Source organism: Tubulanus polymorphus, chromosome 12, assembly GCF_964204645.1.
Source record: "Tubulanus polymorphus chromosome 12, tnTubPoly1.2, whole genome shotgun sequence".
Classification (NCBI taxonomy): domain Eukaryota; kingdom Metazoa; phylum Nemertea; class Palaeonemertea; order Tubulaniformes; family Tubulanidae; genus Tubulanus; species Tubulanus polymorphus.
This window is the reverse complement of record NC_134036.1, coordinates 2817735-2839762: the sequence shown is the minus strand read 5'-3', so window position 1 is coordinate 2839762 and position 22028 is coordinate 2817735. Positions and strand designations below refer to the sequence as shown.

At 38.3% G+C, this 22028-nt stretch overlaps 2 protein-coding genes across 3 annotated transcripts in view; both read left to right on the top strand.

Annotated features, from left to right (window-relative positions):
* Window positions 1-452: 452 nt before the first annotated feature.
* LOC141913953 (exopolyphosphatase PRUNE1-like) overlaps window positions 453-22028 on the top strand; it is a 34187-nt gene continuing 12611 nt past the window's right edge. The window contains exons 1-2 of one of the 2 annotated variants that reach the window (XM_074805183.1): window positions 453-561; window positions 14140-14226. In XM_074805183.1, coding sequence (XP_074661284.1) covers window positions 14191-14226 — 36 coding nt within the window. In that variant the 5' untranslated portion in view covers window positions 453-561; window positions 14140-14190. Of the gene's footprint in view, window positions 562-766; window positions 877-14139; window positions 14227-22028 lie in introns of those variants that run through there. The other variant, XM_074805184.1, reaches the window with a different exon arrangement.
* On the top strand, window positions 19378-21134 carry LOC141913955 (DNA replication complex GINS protein PSF2-like). The gene is made up of 2 exons (XM_074805185.1): window positions 19378-19511; window positions 19823-21134. Exon 2 carries the CDS (start codon window positions 19865-19867, stop codon window positions 20429-20431), a length of 567 nt encoding a protein of 188 aa, XP_074661286.1. The 5' UTR covers window positions 19378-19511; window positions 19823-19864; the 3' UTR covers window positions 20432-21134.

The following is a 22028-nucleotide window of genomic DNA, read 5'->3' as shown; positions in this document are numbered from 1 at the left end:
GATAAAAACAGTAATATTTGCAAAAAGGGCACTATTCCAAAATATCTAGGGGAGGTGGACACTGGCACGGTTCTGACTGGATTCTTGTGATCGTTCATCAGAAGACCAAGTTACTGTAAGTGCTAGGGTTCTTGAATTTTGTGTCTTTGCTACTTTTTGTCAAGAGATTGGTGACTGCTTTTGATATCTTGGACTGCCGCGTTTTCTTCTGGTGCTTTTGTATTAAAAAATCTTCGTGGATGGAGAATCATTCTGGCATGAAAAAAATTGGACATTGATTTAATATTACTGGAATATTGAATTAAACAAGTCGGCTTCACTTAAGTACATAGCATCCGATCAGTTAAACGGCTTCCGTGTTTAACCACCAGTTTGCTGGCTTCCCATCGTCACACCATCAAGTGCTGCCTCCAACCCCCTTTTTACAATAATGGTTCCTCCCGTATCCCAATTATGCCAGGGAATCCCCAGTGATGTGAATGAAATGGCGGGTTCCATAGATAGTTCTTTTTCGCGGATTTCATAAGGCACTCAATTAAAGCAATATTAGAAGCCTCGGCAGTAAGTATTGTTAACATGATCTCTACTAAGAAGACATTTGATTTTTTGGGTCAATATCAAGGCATGTCAATGTGTGCAGGTATTGATGCACCAGTGTGTTATCTGGTTATGATAGTAGTGAAGTGTTATTGATTTTTAGTAGCTATCAATCCAATGTCAATCAATGACAATTCCATGATTATTCTCGGTATGCGCTCTTCTATAGTGTTTACAAGGTGGAACCTACGTTGAACGAGGTTCACTTCCCCTGCGCTAAACTGACCACTGTTCACTCCATTGAATGAGTAGAGACAGGCGCTACAGCCTTGCGCGCATGTATGTATGAATAGAATAGTAATAGTAGTGTGCCCAAATATAGGGATAGAGCTAGTGCCACTAGTACTCACTCTCTTATGAGTTCCCCTCCTGTTTATTGAATAACTTTTTCACTTGCCCATTGTTTTTATCAATACCTCAAATTCAATATCAAGTTTATTTCACACTAAACGAATTGTTGATAGAAAGTGAACTGCATGTTTGCCATGCCTTAGTCTCCAGGGCAATAGTAGTGCCACTTTTAATGATGAACTTCCCCTCATGTTTATTGAATAACTTATTCTGACTATAGGCCATTGTATTTTTATTGTAACCATAAGTAAAGTATCAAGTTCATTTCACACAGAAAAGAAATTGTAGGGAAAGATAGATGGAAGAAAATCTTGATTTTAAAATGAACACTTCAATGATTCAATTGGTATATCTCTACTACCTATAGTGCAAGACATGAAAATAGATGAATACATAATTTTGATGTTTTGATCCGAATGCCGCATTTATAACAATATCGCGCCCACACTCCTCTCTCCTCTCCTTATTCCAATACTTTTGTTCTTATTCTGTGTGTGGTAGCCTATATTTAGAAAGACAGCCCTGAGCTTTATTTTGATCAGAGCATTGGAGGTACAGATGGAGAACAACGACGACGACGACAAAAACCAATAAACATTGCCAACCGATCGAGCTGATACGTCGTATTTATATATTCTAGAAATATTCACGGGAGAAATCGATTGTTGCTGTTGCCGAGTGATTTGATTAGGTCGATTCTATCACCAGTTGATTCAGTGCATTCGCAGGTGCTGAAACTGAGATGCTTTCCACAAGCACTAAGTTGAAATATATCCATACATTTCAACTTCCATTTCTTGTTCATTCTTTGAGCAGAATTAAATATTGTCTTCAAATATTAGGGAAATATTTGTGACATTGCCTCGATCTAATCTGACATTATTTGATGGAGCAGTCGAATAAATCCCTTAGTCAAATTCTTGAAGTGTTGCCCTCACTAAATTTGACAACTTAAGACAATTTTGGATATTATTGCAACTTCTTGACCAGTTAGATGACTTAAGACCCGAGATGATTGTGGATGTAACAAGACCAATCAAAGACAATTTTGGATGTAACAGCATAAGTCCAGTTATTTTAGACAATTTAATCTTAAAATTCTGTATATACTGGATTTTAGACTTGTTCTCCACGTCTTGAGTGTGCTGGCTATTCAACATGAGACCAATCTAAGACAATTTTGGATGTACAAACATCTGAGACATTTTTTGTAAAAGCCAATCTAAAACTAAACTTAAGACCACTATGACGATTTGCTGCACTTTTAGATTTAAATTATGACTCGGATTCAAACCCTTTCAGTACTATAAGATCATTTTACGAAGAGGAGGGTGAGGTTTACGCTTTTCGGTTGATAACTGATCTTTTATCAATTCTACGTCTATTATATTGTCTTCAATCATATCTGTTTCATCGCCGATGACAACGACATTCAGGCGGAGACTAGTGAATATGTTATTTACGTCGATATCCGTCAAATTCCATCTATTTCCAATCAACGGTGAACAGTTCAGTAATCGGTAGATACAATATGGATTTACTGCACCTTGTCTCATAATTTGAGCTCTTTTTGTTTCGTACCAGACATCGGTCTGGTTTCATTCAACTACTTGATACTTTATCTCCATTCTAACAATTTTTCATCCACATTTCACATGTGTTCTGGACTTCATCTGAGACATTAGTAATTGAAAATTAACATTAGTCATTTTCACATTTTATCAGCTCACTTTCAGTGCTTCATCTGAGACATTAGTAATTGAAAATTAACATTAGACATTTTAACGTTTTATCAGCTCACTTTCAGTGCTTCATCTGAGACATAGTAATTGAAAATTAACATTAGACATTTTAATATTTTATCAGCTCACTTTCAAAAACTGATCTTCCACACTTCACAATGTTTAGTACTTCATCTGAGACATTAGTGATTGAAAATTAACATTAGACATTTTAACATTTTAACAGCTCACTTTCGAAAACTAATCGTCCACACTTCACTTGGTGTTAGTATACCGCTACTTCACTTGCAACATTTCAAATTGAAAGAATGAACTGCAGACACAAGATATTGGACATTTTATCGGTGCACTTTCAAAAACTGATCGTCCACATTTCACATGTGTTCAGAACTTCATCTGAGACATCTGAAACATTTTAACAGCTCACTTTCAAAAACTCATCATCCACACTTCACTTGGTGTTAGTATACTGCTACTTCACTTGCAACATTTCAAATTGAAAGAATGAACTGCAGACACAAGATATTGGACATTTTATCAGTGCACTTTAAAAAACTGATTGTCCACATTTCACATGAAATGTTCACTGCATCAGTAGAGATATTTTCAAATGAAAGCAATAGATATTAGAAATTTTTATCAACACATTTTACTTTTAGACCATGAATTCACTCAAGAAAACCCTAGCTCTGTCATAAACGACTCAAAAACTAGTATTTTAACATTGATAAATTAGAGGGTTAATTAATGATGCCATTGTGATACCATTGAAAACTGGTGCATCTTGGCATCCACACGACAACCGCGCAACAATGACGTCTACGGCAATGATGACAATATCGTTTTATCTGGTATATCGGTATTAATAATATACTAGTGTAGTTACGTACAGTGGAGTAAGGTTCCATATTCGCTATCCTCAAGAGCTCGACGATACATCTCTGCGCGCTCGCGTTACTGTGGCTGACTGCGAGATCGTCGTTATAATAATCTGAATTATGTGCCGTCGTCGTAGCGATGAAATTGTCGTGTTTTAATTAATAGGAATTTGAAGTTGTCCATCGTCACAGCGAGAGACGGAGGGAGTGTATTCACCTGTATCTCCGACCATAAAGACGCGCAGTCACGTTTTTCGATTTTTGCGATTCTCAGAAATAGATATGCGTCGTAAGTAAAGGAAAATTAAAGTTATAATTATGGAACGAACCAATGCAGATATAGATATATCTCTTAGATGTTATAAACTATATGGTTTAACGTAAAAACTATGCAGACTAGGAATATGTGGATTTTTGTTTGTGAATATGAATGGCTTGAAAGTTTTTATGTAACTTGGAATTTCTGAGGTAAAGTAAGAAATGTGTGCAATTTGTGTTATTTGATGTGTGCAAATATAAAATTAATGCCAGTTGATCCTTTTCAGACATAAACATACTTAAATCATTGAATTTATCGAGAAGGTGGTCATTATGTAACAAGTCATAATTTTACTTAATTTTTTGAAATTATTGAGAAGGTCATCATCAGTAAGTAATCATAATTTTACTTGATTTTTGAATTTATTGAAAAGGTTTTCATTATGTAACAAATCATAATTTTACTTCATTTTTGAAATTATTGAGGAGAAGGTTGTTATTAGTAACTAATCATAATTTTACTGAATCGTTGAAATTATTGAGGATTGAATGTTAGTAATTTTATATTTTTTGAAATCATCAGTAGTGATCTAATGTATGCGGGGAATATACATTTATAAAGTTCGAAATTATGTTTGAACCTGTGCACTATACGCTAATGAACGCAACGAAGGATAATTATTTGATCATGACTTATCATTACTTTTGATGTTTACCTGTATTTAGGTACTAAGTTGCCAACAAAGGCAGTTGCTAAACATTCAATTATCGTCTTTAGAGAGCATGGAAATTAAGCCGAGTTGGACAAAGCACATTACTATAATGCGTGTACTAGCTTAGGGTGAAAATAAGTTAGCAAAGCCAGTAAGGGCCAGTTATCGATTGATATATTGAGGATAATGATGATATCTTGACATTCTTTATTAGAACCACTCAATGTCGCTGATATTACATGCAAATACCATCAGGCGCTGAAATTGATGACATCGCCGTCAAATTTGTGCAAACACAGGCTGCGAAATGTCATAGTTCGATCATTTTGAATATTACCGGTCATAATTGAGAATAGGAATAACGTTATTATTAGTTGATAATCGTAGTATTAGAAACAATTTCTTTGTGACGTCTTAAAAATTATTGTTCCCATCAAGATGATTTGTAAAAAGATTTATAAGGTGGGAGGTCACCATGTCATGGAAGTTATTGAGAATGAAAAAGTTGCATTATAGTAAATAATCATTTTTACTGAATAATAATAATTTTACTGAATCATTTAAATGATTAAGAAGAAGGTTGTCATTAGTAACTAATACTAAATTTACTGAATTGTTGATATGCTTAAGAAGAGGAAAGTGGTCATTAGTAACTTGTCATAATTTTACTGAATCATTGAGAGAATGAGAAGGCCATCATCAGTAACTAATCGCAATTTAAGAATGTTCTTGGCAGGTACTTTTAGATGATAAGTAGGTGATATATGTCAGTTAAAGCCTCAGTAAGGATGGGTCGAAGGGAGCGAGCGTGGTATGTTTTTCTAAAACAGCACCAGTCGATAATATTCTATTTTTGCACCGCCAGGTTCGGATTTCAACAATATAAAATACATCGAGTTTAAAAGACCGAGCCTATTTCTTTCGTTGTGTTTGGCTTCCTCGTAACCGATGACGATGTTAGTTCATTATTTCACGCAGTTCGGTAATTCAGCAAAATGTCACAGGTTGAATCAAGCCGTATCTTAGATTACCTCGTATCGTCGATGGCGATACCGTTACAACAAACAAAGTCGGTTACGAATGAACGTTTTAAAGGACTGTCGACGTAATCTGACGCGGTAGGAAAAATATCTGATCAAAACCGGCAGAATCATTCAATCAACTCTGGTGAGACAATGAGAGGAGAGAGTGGTAGGGAGAGGAGAGAGATAGGGAGAGAGAAAAAATGGAGAGAATAGAGAAATGGAGATGGTATAGAGAGAAAGGGAGTGAGAAAGGAGAGAGAAATGCTGAGAGGAGAGAGATATGGAGAGGAGAGAGAGCAGAGGGAAAGGGAGAGAGATAATAGAGAGTGATGTTGACAGAGAGAAAGGGAGAGAGAGAGTAGAGGGAAATGGTGAGAGGAGAGAGAGTAGAGAGAAAGGGAGCGAGGAGAGAGATAGAGGGCAGGATGGGCCTTCATCCTTCATAGAGGGCTCCCAACTGTCAGCATGTTCTCGGGGTCTTCTAGGGGGCTCCCAACTGTCAGCATGTTCTCAGGGTCTTCTAGAGGGCTCCCAACTGTCAGCATGTTCTCAGGGTCTTCTAGAGGGCTCCCAACTGTCAGCATGTTCTCGGGGTCTTCTAGGGGGCTCCCAACTGTCAGCATGTTCTCAGGGTCTTCTAGAGGGCTCCCAACTGTCAGGGGTTTGTACCGTACCGTTACGTGTCAACATGTTCAAGTTGGTCGTAAATATTTTATGTCGGATACTCCAATGAGGCATCACGCGCCGCTGCTGTGGCAATTTAATGCTGCGTTAAATTTCGCTTGATGCGAAATGCATTAAACAATTATCGTTGCGGCAACGTTTGACCTTTTCTCTCTATCGTCGTCAACAGTGATCGATCTCGGCGTCGTGGAGACCTGAAATTCGCTCTCATTCTCCGAAGACGTTCTCTATCTACCGCCTTCGGGTAAAACTCTATTAACACTTATTTTCACGTGAAAAGGGTTCTTAGACTGTTTTCAGTTTGCGGGTTCTTTTTTCTAAAGCAATTTCATCCGGTAATTCTTCGTCTCGTCTAATTCCCCTAGAAGTATGAGTATGTTAATAAGTAAAAACCTGCAGTTGATGATTAGAACGTTTATCGCCTGAACAGTTTCGAAGTTCTTATTAGACTCCATCTCGTCAGAGATACAAAAATGTCATTTTAGTTTCCACGATGACGGGTCGAATCTTTCGAAAAACTATCGGAATGATTTGTTAGATCATCAACTGTGGGTTTTGCTCATTAACTCTGAAATACTCAGATTGATATCAATCTCTACCAGTCATTCAGTATGAGAATGTATTTGTTGATGTCATTTGTGGATTTACTGGAAGGCTCTTAGGACATACGGAGGATGTCATCTTTTGAGTGAGTCTATAAAGCTTCATGATTTTAATGATGTCATAAAGCAATAGATGGAGGCAGCCATGTTTTATTGAAGTATCTCTATAAAACCACATGATTTTAATGATGTCATACCTGAGATTTATGGAAACGACCATTTTTTTCCGGAAGTGTTCATATCATCGATTGGATGATGTCTTAGGGGGTATTTGTGGACGCAGCCATTTTTTACATGAGATTTGTGATAACATCAAGTTGATGATGTAATCAGGGACGTATCCACACTTTCTCGAAGGTTCTAACAAACCCCTAATATCAATTCTATGATGTCATAGTGAGATCTATGGAGGCAGCCATATGTCTGATACTCTGATACAATGCATATCGGATGTATTTTTCGATTGTTGTCTGCATATATGTTTTTGCTCTGTTCGCGTGGCTGTAATAACGTTATAAATCACTCATTGCCTCAAGTGAATAATCGGGCGTGGTTTCTACCTTCAATTTGTACGATATTAGTATTATCATAATATTTCTCATGGATGTTGTTGATGTTGTCGCGGATCATCAGAGAGCGCTTTATTGGGATAGATCAATGGATGAGTGATACGGCAGACAAGTGTACGTGGGCGCGTGAGCGCAGTAAATATGAATGAACAAACTCTTGTTTCCGAGCTTTATTTCATTAACTTTGAAGAATATTCTCTGCCGTGTTAATATTTAACGCGTGTACCTATGACAAAGATCTTAAGGGCACAGTACGCTGTTTTAATGAACGAAGAGAACCAAAAAAGCAAACTTATCTAGTTTCTATGTGCTCAGAGCTGCCAACTTTTCAGTATTTGTAACTATTTTATAATGTGAAATACTGATTTAATTAGTGTTTGACACATACTGAAATATGAAAGATGTTACTGAGGGTCTTATGGGGACTGTTGATGATAGATTAATTTGAACAGAAATATGAAACATGTTAGTGAGGGTCTTTCTGTTGATAACAGATTGATTTGAACAGAAATATGAAACATATTACTGAGGGTCTTACTGTTGATTACAGATTAATTTGAACAGAAATATGAAAGATCAAGGATCAAGGAGTTATCAAGGATTTTACTGTTTATAACCGATTAATTTGAGCATTGTCTTTCATGTTTCAATGAAATTTTCACTGAAAAAAAATCAATTTGTTACTGATAGCAACTTTTCAGAGGTCGACAGCCCTGTTCGCTGTGGTTGCATGCTAGATTTTGTCTTGGTACTAACTAGTAGCAAAAAACTGCAGTCAGTTAGAAGTCTATATTCATTCCTGTTAGGAACGCGATGTAAAGTGCCCCTGCAATAAACAGGGCATTATTTTGGGCTCGATTTTTGGATGGTGATTCCTCATTGGATGTAATCGCCCATAAGGGATTGGTCAACACGGTACCCAAGCTTTCACTACAGAAAAACCGGAGACCTGAAAATGCTTGACCACTTTTGGGCTCATACCTGATACCAGTTTTAATGGCGCATTAGGGATTGGTCAACACTTATGTAATAGGTTATATGTCAAAGTAGCATCATCAATTGTAGACTTATTTGTTGCATGTTGATGATATAAACCATTGGTCAGCGCAGTTAGTCAGGCAGTGTCGTATGTCAAGGAGGTTGACAGCTCAGGAAAGAAAACCTTTGTTTTTTTCGAGATCATTTACTGCGTAAGATAATGGGGGTATTGGATAGGTCAGCGCAGTATAGCGGTAATAACATTACGATCACTGACACTGGGGATCCGACAAACTGCGATGTCATTTGTGTTGCTATATATGAGGGATGGGTCATGACGTCGCGTAATCCCACAGTACCTGACGGTTGATTGGTCAGTAACAAAGTGTATCATATGGGACCTGAAAATCATCTAGTAATATGAATTGTTGATCTAATCAGGGATGGTTACATCAAGACATTATAATATAGGAAAGTCCTCTAGTATTGCATTATGGTTTGATATCTCAGTAACATCCTGCGATCTATGGACAATCCTTTATTTCATTTTTTGGTCAGCGCAATAGTACACAGTAACAATGAGCATCACATGGGACTTGAAAATCATGTTATATGAGCTAGTTGTTGATCTAATGAGGAATAGGTACAACAAGACATTTGTCATATATATGGGGAGGTGTTCTAGTACATTGCATCGCATTGTGGTTAGGTAACTCAGTAACATCCAGGAGCCAGTTGCTCAAAAGTTGGTTATCTTGAACCAACTTTTGAGCAACTGGCTCCAGTACTGTATGGAATCAGACAATCCTTTGTTCTGGTAGGTGACAAGTAAGCGCAGTGATAGCTCAGTAACATTTAAATTGTTTTGCATCCAAAGGTTGAGAAAGGTGTTTTTGTCTTAATGTAGAAGAAAGTGGGTACATGAGACCTGAAATCATATTTAGCAGCTGGGACGGCCCAGTGATTGTTCTGGATGAAAAAATACCTCTGTGTGATATGGTGGTACGATCCAATTTGCCATTGACGAGTTCCGTAGTAACTTGTCTAGCTCAGTGATAGTTCCGAAAAAAAATAGCTCCATGTGTTATGGTGGTATGGTCCACTTTTCCATTGACGAGTTTCATAGTAACTTGTGTGCAATTTGGAACTAGAAGTACTACTTCTGTTTGTGATGTTGTGCTCAATTTAGTGGACTACTCGTCCGTGTGATGAATGATACCGGGAGCTTTTATTTCCTTGGATGAATATACGAGAGACAGTTCAGGTGACAGATTCTCTCCCTCGTGAATACGAAACATAGGTTAATGTTTAGCTTCGTGGATAAACTGCGCCATTATCGTCGCAGGTTTTTTTTAGCCGGTTATTGCTTTCTGGTAACTCTGTTCGATGCTTAAGAGCTTGAGTGATGGATTTGTTGAGATTCTCCCGAAGATCTTATGAATACATGTACAGGGTTACACTGTTATGCAGGTATCAAAGAGGAAGTCCTGAACATGTATCAATTGTGGACGATCAGTTTTTGAAAGTGTGCTGATAAAATGTCTAATGTCTGGTGTTTGTAGTTCATTTTCAATTACAAATGTCTCAGGTGAAGCACTGAACACAATATGTGAAGTGTGGACGATCAGTTTTTGAAAGTGATCTGATAAAATGTCTAATATCTGGTGTTTGTAGTTCATTTTCAATTAAAAATGTCTCCAGTGAAGCACTGAACACATGTGAAGTCTGGACTAAAGTAACTCTGGTGAAGCACCCATATGAACTGAGGACGATCATAAATAAGAAGTGCTTAATCTGTCGAATGTCTGAGACAGAGCAGATAGATATCTGAATTACGCCACAGTCTGTTGCGTATAATAACATCGAAGTCTCGTTATTTACCGCCATATTTTACAGCTGATTTTCACCCTCGCAAAGCTAAGTCTCGGCCATTGACGTTATGGACTAATGGTGGGATTGATCAATACGCGAAATGGCATCAAAACTACTTTGCAGTCTCCCTTTGTATGAGGCAGAAAAAAATTCTCATCTCGCGTAAAAGTATTGGCACCACTCTAAAAACCTCCTCTCGTGTTCCATGAAATATTGATAACGATGCCTCGGCATTTTTTGCATTTCCATCCGTGGTGTGGCATGTCGGCATATTCGGTTTTATGGAATATTGAAGATGTCTTCCGAAATAGTGTGAAGCATTTCATGTGGCACTGGAAAATTATAACGAATTTCACCTTTCAAGATGATACGTATTTTTAGTTGTTGTCAGGTATCATTAAATTCTCAAAGTGTTTTGAGGGAGAGTTGAGTGAGATTGTAGGAAATGACATTAAAATTGGACCATTTCATTATATTCATTCCATAGGATTTATTTTTTAGGTCATTGATATTATGGACTGATTTCACAATTCAGCCGCCCCTGGATTTACTTTACATTGACAACGCCGACAAATCTGCCTCATTGTTTATAAGTAAATATAACCTCTGTTATCATCGCACGTAGTCTCTGCGGAGAAAACTCTTCATCATCGCCATGGCGATAATTAAACTAGATTGTCATCATTGGTGATGAGGATGGTTTTTTTTCGTGGCCTATACATTTTTCTGAGTTCATTACCTGAAAGCACTTGTAATTACTGTTGCCATTTCCCAATCAGCTCAACGTTCTGCGACATTTGAGACATCCTTACTTGCCAGGGTTTGATTGCCTCCCGCCGAAGCTTATGCCAATTCAACCCCTGGCCGCAGACTCCTGATTGGTGTATTACATTTCCCAGGATTTCTTGGGCGCACTGGTGGCCACTGAGCGGCAACCTGTTAGTGTTTCAACACGAAGCAATCAAACCCTGGCCGCTGAACCTTCATTGGTCTATTACATTGCCCAAGATTTTTTGGGCGCACTGGTGGCCATTGGGCGGCAACCTGTTAGTGTTTCAACATGACCTTTCTGTCCTGATGACACAAATATACCTTGAGCCTCTTATTGGGCTAATGAGTTTCTGTCTGAATGGAATATTTCATACCTTTGATTACTTGCTCATTTGTTAAAGACGTTTGTTTGAAACTGTTTTCGGGGACCCATTTCGATAAGAAGAGAAGGAAATGCATTCCGAGGAGCTATTTCTGTTTATAGACAATCTCCTTGTGTCATTAGCGCTGGTAACATCTTGTATATGTATATATGTGTCTATGTGTTTTATGTAGAGATGGTCATTAGTTAAAGTATTGATGACATTCGTAATTGGGAGACATTGTGATTATAGGAGAAAGAAAAAGGTCAAACAACTATTCTGGCATCGGGATTTATCAGACACCTGAGGATCATGGAAAGATCAGTAGTTAGAAGTTCTTCGTACGGGATGATTTTGACCCAGTTACAACATGGTTGGACCAAATTGTGATCCAGTAGCAAACTTAAGTTTTGTGGGTTTAATTTGACTTTGGATGTGGTTCTACAGATGTATGGGTTTGACTCTGGAACTAGTTCCACAGTTCTGTGGGTTTAATCTGACTCTGGATCCAGTTCCACAGTTGTGTAGGTTTGATTTGTCTCTGGATCCAGTTCCACAGTTGTGTGGTTTTCAACTGACTCTGGATCCAGTTCCACAGTTGCGTGGGTTTAATTTGTCTCTGAACCCAGTTCCACAGTGGTGTCGGTTAATTTCAACTCTGGACACAGTTCCAGTTACGGTTTCTACCTCATTCTGGGTATGACTATTTCGAATGTTAGGAGCGGCGCACGTTCTGTAAATTGATTGCTTTCGCTTCTATTTTTTACGAAATTAAATTTAGTCTTAAAAATGTACGATACTATGAACGAACGATATCGAGTTGGCATTCCGCTGCGTTTTAATCATATCGCGTTCCTTTGATATATCAACACGACGATACACCATTGTCGTCGACGGCTACCAGCGTGCCGGGAATCAACGAACGCTCGCTCCTCCTTGCATAAAAAAAAACAATTTCCACCGTCCTCGTGCGTGAAACTCCGCCGATGGCATCATTCATCTGAATCTTCATTGCCGTCACTGGCGACACTTTCAGCCAATTAAACAATTAGCGAACACCTGAGACTCGCGTGGTATCCATGGTGACAATTGTTGCGGTCACCGATGAGACGACGACGGTTAATCCACCCGTTATGTTGCGTTTTATGTTTTCATGATCATCGGGGGAGCCACAGTTAATCGTGTTTTATGGTTTTGAGGAAGATGTTAAAGTAGATATTAGATCTAGTCTTAAGTGGTTTGGGGTGTGATTTTAGCAATTAACATTCCGTGCAAATTGCTCATTTGAGGCCTGTGTTATTAGGGCCGAACAGGATGGCGGGGTAGGAGGGCATACAAGGGTTGTTGAAAGAAAAGTTTATTGGATGTTTTTATCGCTTTCTATATAATTTGCTTTTTCTATGAAATGAACTTGAAGTTGAACATTAGACATAGGCGGTTCTTGACAAATGTTATGTTAAAAATCCAAATACATATAGTCTTGAACGCATCTAAATTAAACACACCCATTAAAATTAGCCCTTTGTCAGTTTCACATGCAAATCAACCCTTTCAGAGCTGACTAATTAATTCTTGAAAGCGCTGGAAATGATTTGAAAATTTTTAGAAATAACCCCTGTGCAATGAATGATGGGCATACCGCCAATGTGTATATTCCACAAATATACCACTATGTTTGACAGGTGCTGCCTTCATTCATTAGAGAAAAAAGTAATTACATTGATACTCCACGATGCAGTGTACTAGCAAAGTCCATCACTGACTTATACACCGCACTGCGGTATAGACACACTGAAAGGGTTAAATCATCTTTGAATGTTAATCATCCGATTTCATGGTAGAATTCGTTTGGACGCTTTTATCGTATTAGGTGACTACATCGGAAACTGACAAGATTTTACCTAACACTCGATCATACAGCTCTTGAACATCGGCAACGCGAGAAGTCTTAATTTACAAATAGCGTATCGAGTTGCATTAATTTGCATAATTATTTCAATTGTCTCCATGACAATAACTATTAGGATACGCTCATATTTTGAATACTTTGTTTTTTCATCCATAAAGATTCTATTTCTTTATCTGTGTCTTAGCGATAATCCTCTCGGGTTACGGTTATTTTCATTGTTGGCATCGTCGTTGGTTATCGACGACCGTTCCGTCCCGGGGGAGTGACGGAAAATATTAGCTTATTCCAGCGTTATTGCTGCATGCGAATCGGAAACATAAAAACCAAATTCCCAAATGAATTGTCGTTGTGATGTACGTTTCCTACATCAAAAACACCTCCGTTTATGATGTGTAGCGAATTCTGTCTCCTCTCACGTCCCTATTACGGATGATCCGTGTAGAGTGACAGGTGTATGAGATTGTGTGTGCGTGTGTGTGTAATCAACCGGAAACCTTCGGAATGGGGAATAAATCCGGCATAGGGTGCTGAAGTTTATCGATCCGGCTTGGGGAGGATGGGCACTACCTCCCAAGAGTCTTCTTTTCTGACTCCTCTAGTTGTAATTTAAATACAGAAACCGCAAACTTGCTAATAACATCCTGGATGGCGCTCGGTGGTTTTGAGGGTTACCTTGCAATATATCTATATCGAAACTTTAGATGATGCAAGGCTAAATAGAGTATCGAGGCCTATATTTCATGGAATGGTATTTTCGCCCTTCACTCCACACTCCACACAGCAAATATGTATTTTTTCCTTTCTATCAATTTTCAATTTATTTTATAGGTTATTGTTGACCGAGCAGCAGCAGCAGCAGCAGCAGTAAATTCTCTAAAAATGGAAACGTTTCTGAAGAATGCAAAATCCGCTCTGGTAAGTGAGGTTTATCCCATCGTAGAGAAACAACTCTAAGATTTTTGTTTTATCTTCGCGCATTAAAGTGATGAACATGTTTTGTCACTGCATCTTAGCTTAAATTCGCAAGAAGTTATCAGGTTAAAAATGCTTAGCAGTTAGCTTTAAGAAAAACATGAGAGTAACCAATATATTTCACTCTAACTTTATCATGAAGTTGAACATCCTTTCTTCGAATTGCCTGTCTGTACGTTATCCAATACTGGACTCAGTTCCACAGTTGTGAGTTAGAGTTAACTCTGAGTTAAAGTTCATTTTCAATGAGTTCACTCAGAGTTAAATCTCAACTCGGAACTGTGGAACTGGACCCTGGAGGTAAAGAAGATAATTCTGGCATCGAATTTGTGAAGGTGTTTATTACGTGTGCTATCACTGGTATCGACGCGATGAATAATGAATACATACTCGACGTTTTAAAATTTCTGAAATTACCGCCGCGTGATCGACGACGTCAGAATCCTCCATGTGAACGCGAACAGTCTGTTAGGATTTATCGCCATTAGTGACAGCAGTTGACGGAAATATGTCTATCTTCGCGTCGTGCGCTCTGGAAATATTTAACTCAACTCGTAACATAATCATATCGTTATAAGTAATCGTATCTCTGTAATTGTATATGTGATGCATTAGCCTTTGCCGATACACGAAGCTGTTGCGTGCTGGTGCATGGGCAGCTGCATTCATGTTTTTCGTCTCGTTAACAAAATATTATCGGCGATCTGAACCAAATTAGTAGTTTTCTATTGTGGCTATAAAATAATCATCTAAGAAATTAGATGTGGACCCATTGATACAAAATCTCAGTTGTTAGTTGACGGTCCGGAGTTAAATAGTTTTAAAATGAACCAATTTTAACTCTGACTCACAACTGGGAAGCTGAAATCTGGTCTATGAAGCCAGATTCACAGCATGTCATGGCTTAAACTTAAGACCAGTCTTAGACCATCTTAGAGACCATCTTAGTTCTGTAGTCAATGTAACAACTTAAGACTAGACTTAAGATTGAAGACCACTTTGGGACTTAGGTCATGACTGTTAACTGGGTCCAGGGTCCGGCTCCACAGTGGAGACATACCCCGGTAAGTCCAAAAGTGGTTTTAAATCTTAAGACTAGTCCTGAGTTGTTACGTTGGCTATTGAACTGAAATGTTCTTGGACTGGTCTTATTTCTTAGGGAGGATAACGGAACCAGCCCCCGGATTGTAAAATATCTTCGCCCAAGTAGTTGATAGTTTGATTAGACATTTAATGTCGATAGAAACAGCCGAAATGTCTGAAGAATCCCGCACATTGCTCTCAGACATGAAAACGAGAATTGGTTTCTATTACGCTCGAATTAAGTTCATTTTCTCTCTATACTTTTTCTCTCTCGGCGAAGGTACAAAAAATCTGAATTGTCGAAATTAACGAAACGTGACTAAGGAACGACGACGACGTCGTTTGCGCGTGTTGCTCATTCTCCCACGCGTAACAGACCGTCGCCGCCGCTGTAGAGATGAGATGAAAACGTTTAATTAACGTTCCGAACACAAAAACGCTCGCGGCGCCTATGGCGATGACAGTATACATCGTCGCCGGTAACGGGAAAATTTAACGGAGTAAAAACCGAGCGAAAAACTGAAATTCAACGGCGGGAGAAAATGTTTCATTCGATTAACGTATTTCATCGTTTGTCATTGTCATCTTCGCCACGGCGTTAGACGAGAAATTCGGATGGAGTTTGTAATTTGCGATAAGTTTTTGCGCCGCTGGTTTCTAGCTTCAAAAAATTTGATCGATGCTTATATCATTTTCTTTTCATCATTCTTTCAAAATTTTGATCATCCACAGACTTCACGTCAAGATGGTTGATATTATATCAGCTCAATGACCATTGATCAAACACTTTATCTGTGTTGTGATATAGGCCCTATGTATAAAATCCCATAATAATAACGAAAAAAAAATATAAAGTCTGAGTGCTTCCTTGAGCTAGTAAACTTATTTGACATTTTGACAGTATTCTAATCGTATTCAGTGTTCCTAAAGACGACTATTAGAATATAGTCGAATATAGTCGAAATGTTGAATGAACTACGCTAGCTCAAGGAATACAGTATTCCCGAGGATGTCTATTAGGGTATAGATGACTATTAGGATATAGTCGAAATGTTGAATAAACTACACTAGCTCAAGGAATACAGTATTCCTGAAGATGACTATTAGGATATAGTCGAAACGTTGAATAAACTACACTAGCTCAAGGAATACAGTATTCCTGAAGATGACTATTAGGATATAGTCGAAACGTTGAATAAACTACACTAGCTCAAGGAATACAGTATTCCTGAAGATGACTATTAGGATAAAGTCGTGAATAAACTACACTAGCTCAAGGAATACAGTATTCCTGAGGATGTCTATTAGGATATAGATGACTATTAGGATATAGATGACTATTAGGATATAGTCGAAATGTTAGATAAACATTTTATAGACTTTAGGCCTATATCATGTTTTTGTTAACATTGAACGCTTCAATGTTGAATGTGTGAGGGGTAGTTGTATATGGTATACTTCATACTATGATGTAACATATAGGTATTATGCATCAATAAATATGAATCTGTACGGGTAATTCGATAGATCAATTTCATCTTCGTCATCTATATTCATCATCATTATTATCAACATCGTCAGTCATTGTCGTCGTCGTTACTCGAGTTACTGAAATATCTCATCGAGCAGGTAATGATAGATTTGAATCATTACGAACCCACAGTGCTGTTACAAACCCTGTTCCAGTGTCTGTGGTTTCATACTGTGCACTGATACCTACCTCAACCCTTGGTTGACAACTTGCGTGGTTTCTACAGCACTGGGAAATCTGGAAGAACCTGGGAATAACATTTTCCCTTTTGGAAAAATTTGGGAATTTTATAGATTTTCCTCTAATCCAAGAAATATACGGGAATTTCACTGTACACTTCACATAGCATAGTTTTGATACATCAATTGCTTGCCCAAGGGCAACTTTCTTCAGTAGTTTTTCTTGAAAATCATCTTCACCAACCAGCGACCATTAGGCTCTGCACTGATACCTTCTTCAACCCTTGGTGCGCTAACTAACATGGTTCTCATAGTACTGGGATATCAGGAAATTTGAAAATGATATATCTGGAAATTTGCTTATCCGAGAAATGTATGGAAAGATCACCGTTATCAACCAGGTGCCACCTAAATGTGACATGATGGTGTGCTCACTTTTACGAAGGCCCTATTTGAAAATCGCCCTTGCAGTACTTTTTGATTTGGCAAGTTTGAATTCGTGCATCTGAGGGAACAATGTACTTAAACTCCAAGGGCTCAGTTAATTAGTCGTGTATTAAGTCCATTAATGATCTTAAGGCTGATTGTAAGTAGAATATTCTCTAAAACGATGACCGGTTTAAAATAGTGTCTTAAATCGTAGTGTTGACGGCAATACCGGACATTGCTGGGTACAGTATGGCTGTTATTACAAACATTCTGCCTAATGTGAGGAGACAACCTGCCTCCCATCCCTTCCCTGTTCTTTTTGTCTACATCATCATCTTCTCTGTCATTACTCATCTCCACTTCACTTCAAATAGCTTTAGCCAACATTGGGAACGTTTATTTGCCCATTCCCAGGTTTTGTGTTCGTCAAAGAAGTTCATCATTGTTCATCCTTTTGTTTCACTCATCAACAACATCAGTAAAGAATTTTTGCTCGACTCTCCTGTCTCCACATCCTTTACTTTCTGAAACTAGGTTTGCCCATCCCTCTGCTATCAGTCTCCATCATTTCCTTTCTGTAACATCGTAAACCATCCTTCCCGCTTAAAGAGAAGATGTTCCAACAACAGTTCAAAGCTTTAATCTCTTCGCTGTGAGCGTATTCCATCATTGCATGTGTTTTCCGTCGTTGTTGTTGTTATTTAGTTCGTGAAGAAGAAGTTCCACCTGTATCACCTCAATCTGTATCTTCAGGCAGTTTTAGTATCTTGTTTGATGTCTCTGTAATGTACAGAAATACTCTAAAGCATACGATCGACTTTTCAGATACCGATTTAAACGTTCAACGTCTCGTCATGTGGAAAATTTATCACTTACTTAAATAGAATCTTCATCTTGAGCGATAGGAGAGAGAAATTTGACATTGATGGGATATGTTCGATATAGAAAAGATGAAGAAGATCCATCGAATCTTGATAAACTAACGTTAATGATAGTTAAAGAGCATGCCTTGGAAAATGTTATGAACTTGAAAGTATAAATCCAGTCACTGTGAATGGCAGAAACCCAGATAAAACATTGGAATTTGAGAGAATTTTTATTGTCCAGACTTAATTTTTTGAATTTTCAATGTTTGTTGTGCAATGGCTCCCATGAATCTTGTTGGATAAGTTGACGAAAACTTCTTAACCCATCCATTGAACTAGTCGAACTAGTCTTCTTTCTATCATCTCATTTCATCTTGATGTTGTTTCGTAAAACTTGTAAAAAAAACACCCCCAGTCGTGCAGTAGGTGTTTAATTTGTAATTGGTAAAACAGATGAAAACAGTTTAATAATAAGACAGGGATGAACTGGTGAATTGGAAAATTATTTATAGCTAGATTAAGATTGGCAATATTTCACTTAAATCGGACCTTTTGATTAATGTCTGCATTGAATGTCATGATAATGTGCTTGCCGTTGTTGCGAAATTGCCTTGCACTTTAAGAAGTAGAGAGCATGATACACTGAACACTCTTAAAATCCAAAATAACGAAAGATAGGAATATCTGGTAAAGTGCTTCACAAACGTTTTAGTTTCGGAATTGGTAACAAGAACTGAAACGTGAATGAAATTACAAATTGATAAAGACTCGGCAGCTAGTTTTCATGGAGTATTTGTTCGCATGCATGCCCTTCTCAAACCCTTACTGACTTCTTTTAAACATCACTACCACGTACAAACTAAAATCCACTGCTTCAGGGTCGTCGACCTTAAACCCATTCACACTTCATTTATGTTTCAAGCATGCTCTGGTAATTGCCCTCACCGTTCAACTTGTATCAATGCCTTAGTAGGAAAGCCACTTAACTTAGAAATCAGGTTAACTATGGGAATCAGAAAAATCTAGACAAAAATCAGGGCGAAATCTCAGGGAATTTGACAAATTTTACCAAGAACTTGGAAAACTCGGGGAATTGAATGATGTTATTGACCATGTAGTTCTTTATTAGTGCATAATTCAGTAAGAAATGAATGAATTGTAACATTTAAGATCAAGGAATTTCTCTGATTCACTCAGGAGGATATTCGAACAGGCGGAAAGTGGCCACCCTACTGAGGTTCCCTTCCCGAAGTCCAAATCGCGTAAACTTAAATAGCTTGAACGACTCCAGAGCTCTAGAGATCGTACCGCACAACTTTAGTATAACACAGCCGTACCTTCAGCTCCATTCCTACCCTATCCCCAACTAGCACCACACACCTCCACCACATTGTATTTTTTTTGTTTCATTCACTCTACCATCCGTCGTTTTTCTGTTTGTATCGTTTTAGGCGGGTCTATCGACGGGCGCCGCGGCCACGGTGACGACAACAATGTACGACTATATGGATCCGGCCGACGTCGAATTCTTCGCCGAGAAACGCGCCGTGACGATCGTGCCGAATTTTACGCTCGCTAAACTTTACATGATCGGCGGCGACGTCGGTCCGTTTTCGGCAGCTGTCGCCGTCGACGACGTGCCATTGTGGCTAGCCGTCAATTTGAAACGGCGCCAAAAATGTCGGATAACGCCACCTGCGTGGATGAACGTCGAAGCGTTAGAAGCGACGAAACAGGCGGAGATCGATTCGGAACTTTTCACCGAAATGCCCGACGAATTCTACGTCGAGGTGTCGCAGTTATTGTTGAACGTTGCCGCCGACGATATTCCGCGAGCGGACGACGTGCGTACGCTCGTTAAGGATATCTGGGATTTACGAATGTCGAAATTACGCAGTAGCGTCGATTTATTCGTGAAAAGCGACTCGACGAACGCCAAGTTGAACTTTTTGACGTTGATGGAGTTGAACACGGTGCGACCGTTTTTGACTCAAGCGTTGAACGAAATGCATTTACTGCGCGAGAATTTGACCGGCGCCCCGACGCGCCCGGACCACTAGATTTTCAATCGCGCGTTGCTAATGAAATAGATAACTGTTGGAACAGTCGTACTGAAGCTTGCGGCTCACATTTACTTTTCATATTGACAATTTCTTCCATATTCAATGTTCCAATTCAAAACACTGAAAGCGCTGACATCCTTGTTACTGGCTTGTCTTTTAAACTATTGCTGAATGTTTTGAGCATTTTCTTCTTGTGTTGATTCGTAGCCATCTGATGAATGAGATAACTATTCTCGCATGCATGAACTGTTGGAAAGGTGTTACTCAAGGCCCTACATGACATTTTCTTCCATATTCAATGTTCCCATTGAAGCCCTGTAAGCACTGACATTCTGGTTACTGGCTTGTGTTTCAAGGTGTTACAGAACGTTTTGAACATTTTTTGAAATGTTTATTCGATAGCGTTTGTGCTTCTTTCTGATATTTGCAAACATTAACATTACTAGGGAGTTCTTGAAAGGTTTTGAGTTGTAAGCTTTGGAATATTTTGGAATTTACTTTCATATTTCAATGTTGATATGTTCTTGAATACAAATTGTTTCTGATAGCACTTAACGTAGGTTGACATCATTTCACGCTTGTTTCCATGCAGTTCCTGCTTCACCAAATATTCACTATGCACTGTGACCAAGAGAGCAAAGTTCAATGTTACCAAAGTTATAATTTCATTCAACATATTTTCTGAGACAATATATTTCCATATTTCATTCCTGATATTTTCAAGTGTTCGTTTTTTTTCTAATTCTTCACATACGTTTTTAAATCATTCCTGAATTGAAGTCTCGAGGGAAGAGAAGCGATCACAAGATGGCGTTGCGGTGTCATCTATCACTTGACCTGGTATTGCGCAGCTCTTAATTCCCATCGTAAACGGCCCTGTTAGTTATTCATTGCGGTATTTACATGGTCCCCATACTCAATAAACACTTAACTATAACAGTAATATTCTCATTTACCATTCCGTTATTGGTTGCGCATTTTTATTGGTGGACGTACATTATCCTGCCCAATATTCGATGTACCAATAACGCAAAGTTTTTTCTACCAAACTGCAACAAGGCTAATAGAAATGATACCTTGTTTCTCTTAATCGGCCAGGTCACTTTTGTAAATTGCGATAAAATTTGTAATCAATTCATTTCTATAACTACCGGGTCTGTTGTCTGTTATTGTTAGCTTGATTGTTATTTCTTTAAAAAAGTAACATGTAGATAGGCGGCCGGCCGCGTCAACTTTTAAACTCGGCAGAAATGAGAAATAAGGTATCATTTTTTAGCCTAAATGCAGTTAACGCAAAAACATAAAATATGGAACAATCAATTTAAAAAAGGCTTTACAACTTAAATATTTATACACATATATATATCTATACATATGCATATATCTATATTTATTAGTACGGTTGCCGAGGGCATCGCAATTTTCCGGTAGTAGTTCTGTTGCCATGGGAACGCCTTTGAAATACCTTCGCATTTAATGCATCTATTTTTGTTTCATGTTTAATAAAGCGTCGTCCGTGACAAAAGGTTGAATAACGAACGAACGGGTAAGCGGGGAAACAGACGATGTAATCTACTGTCGTCTCGATTTGTTG

Bases quoted from the DNA above. Each gene is read 5' to 3' on its own strand.
- LOC141913955 (XM_074805185.1), top strand. From the start codon at position 19,865: ATGTACGACTATATGGATCCGGCCGACGTCGAATTCTTCGCCGAGAAA.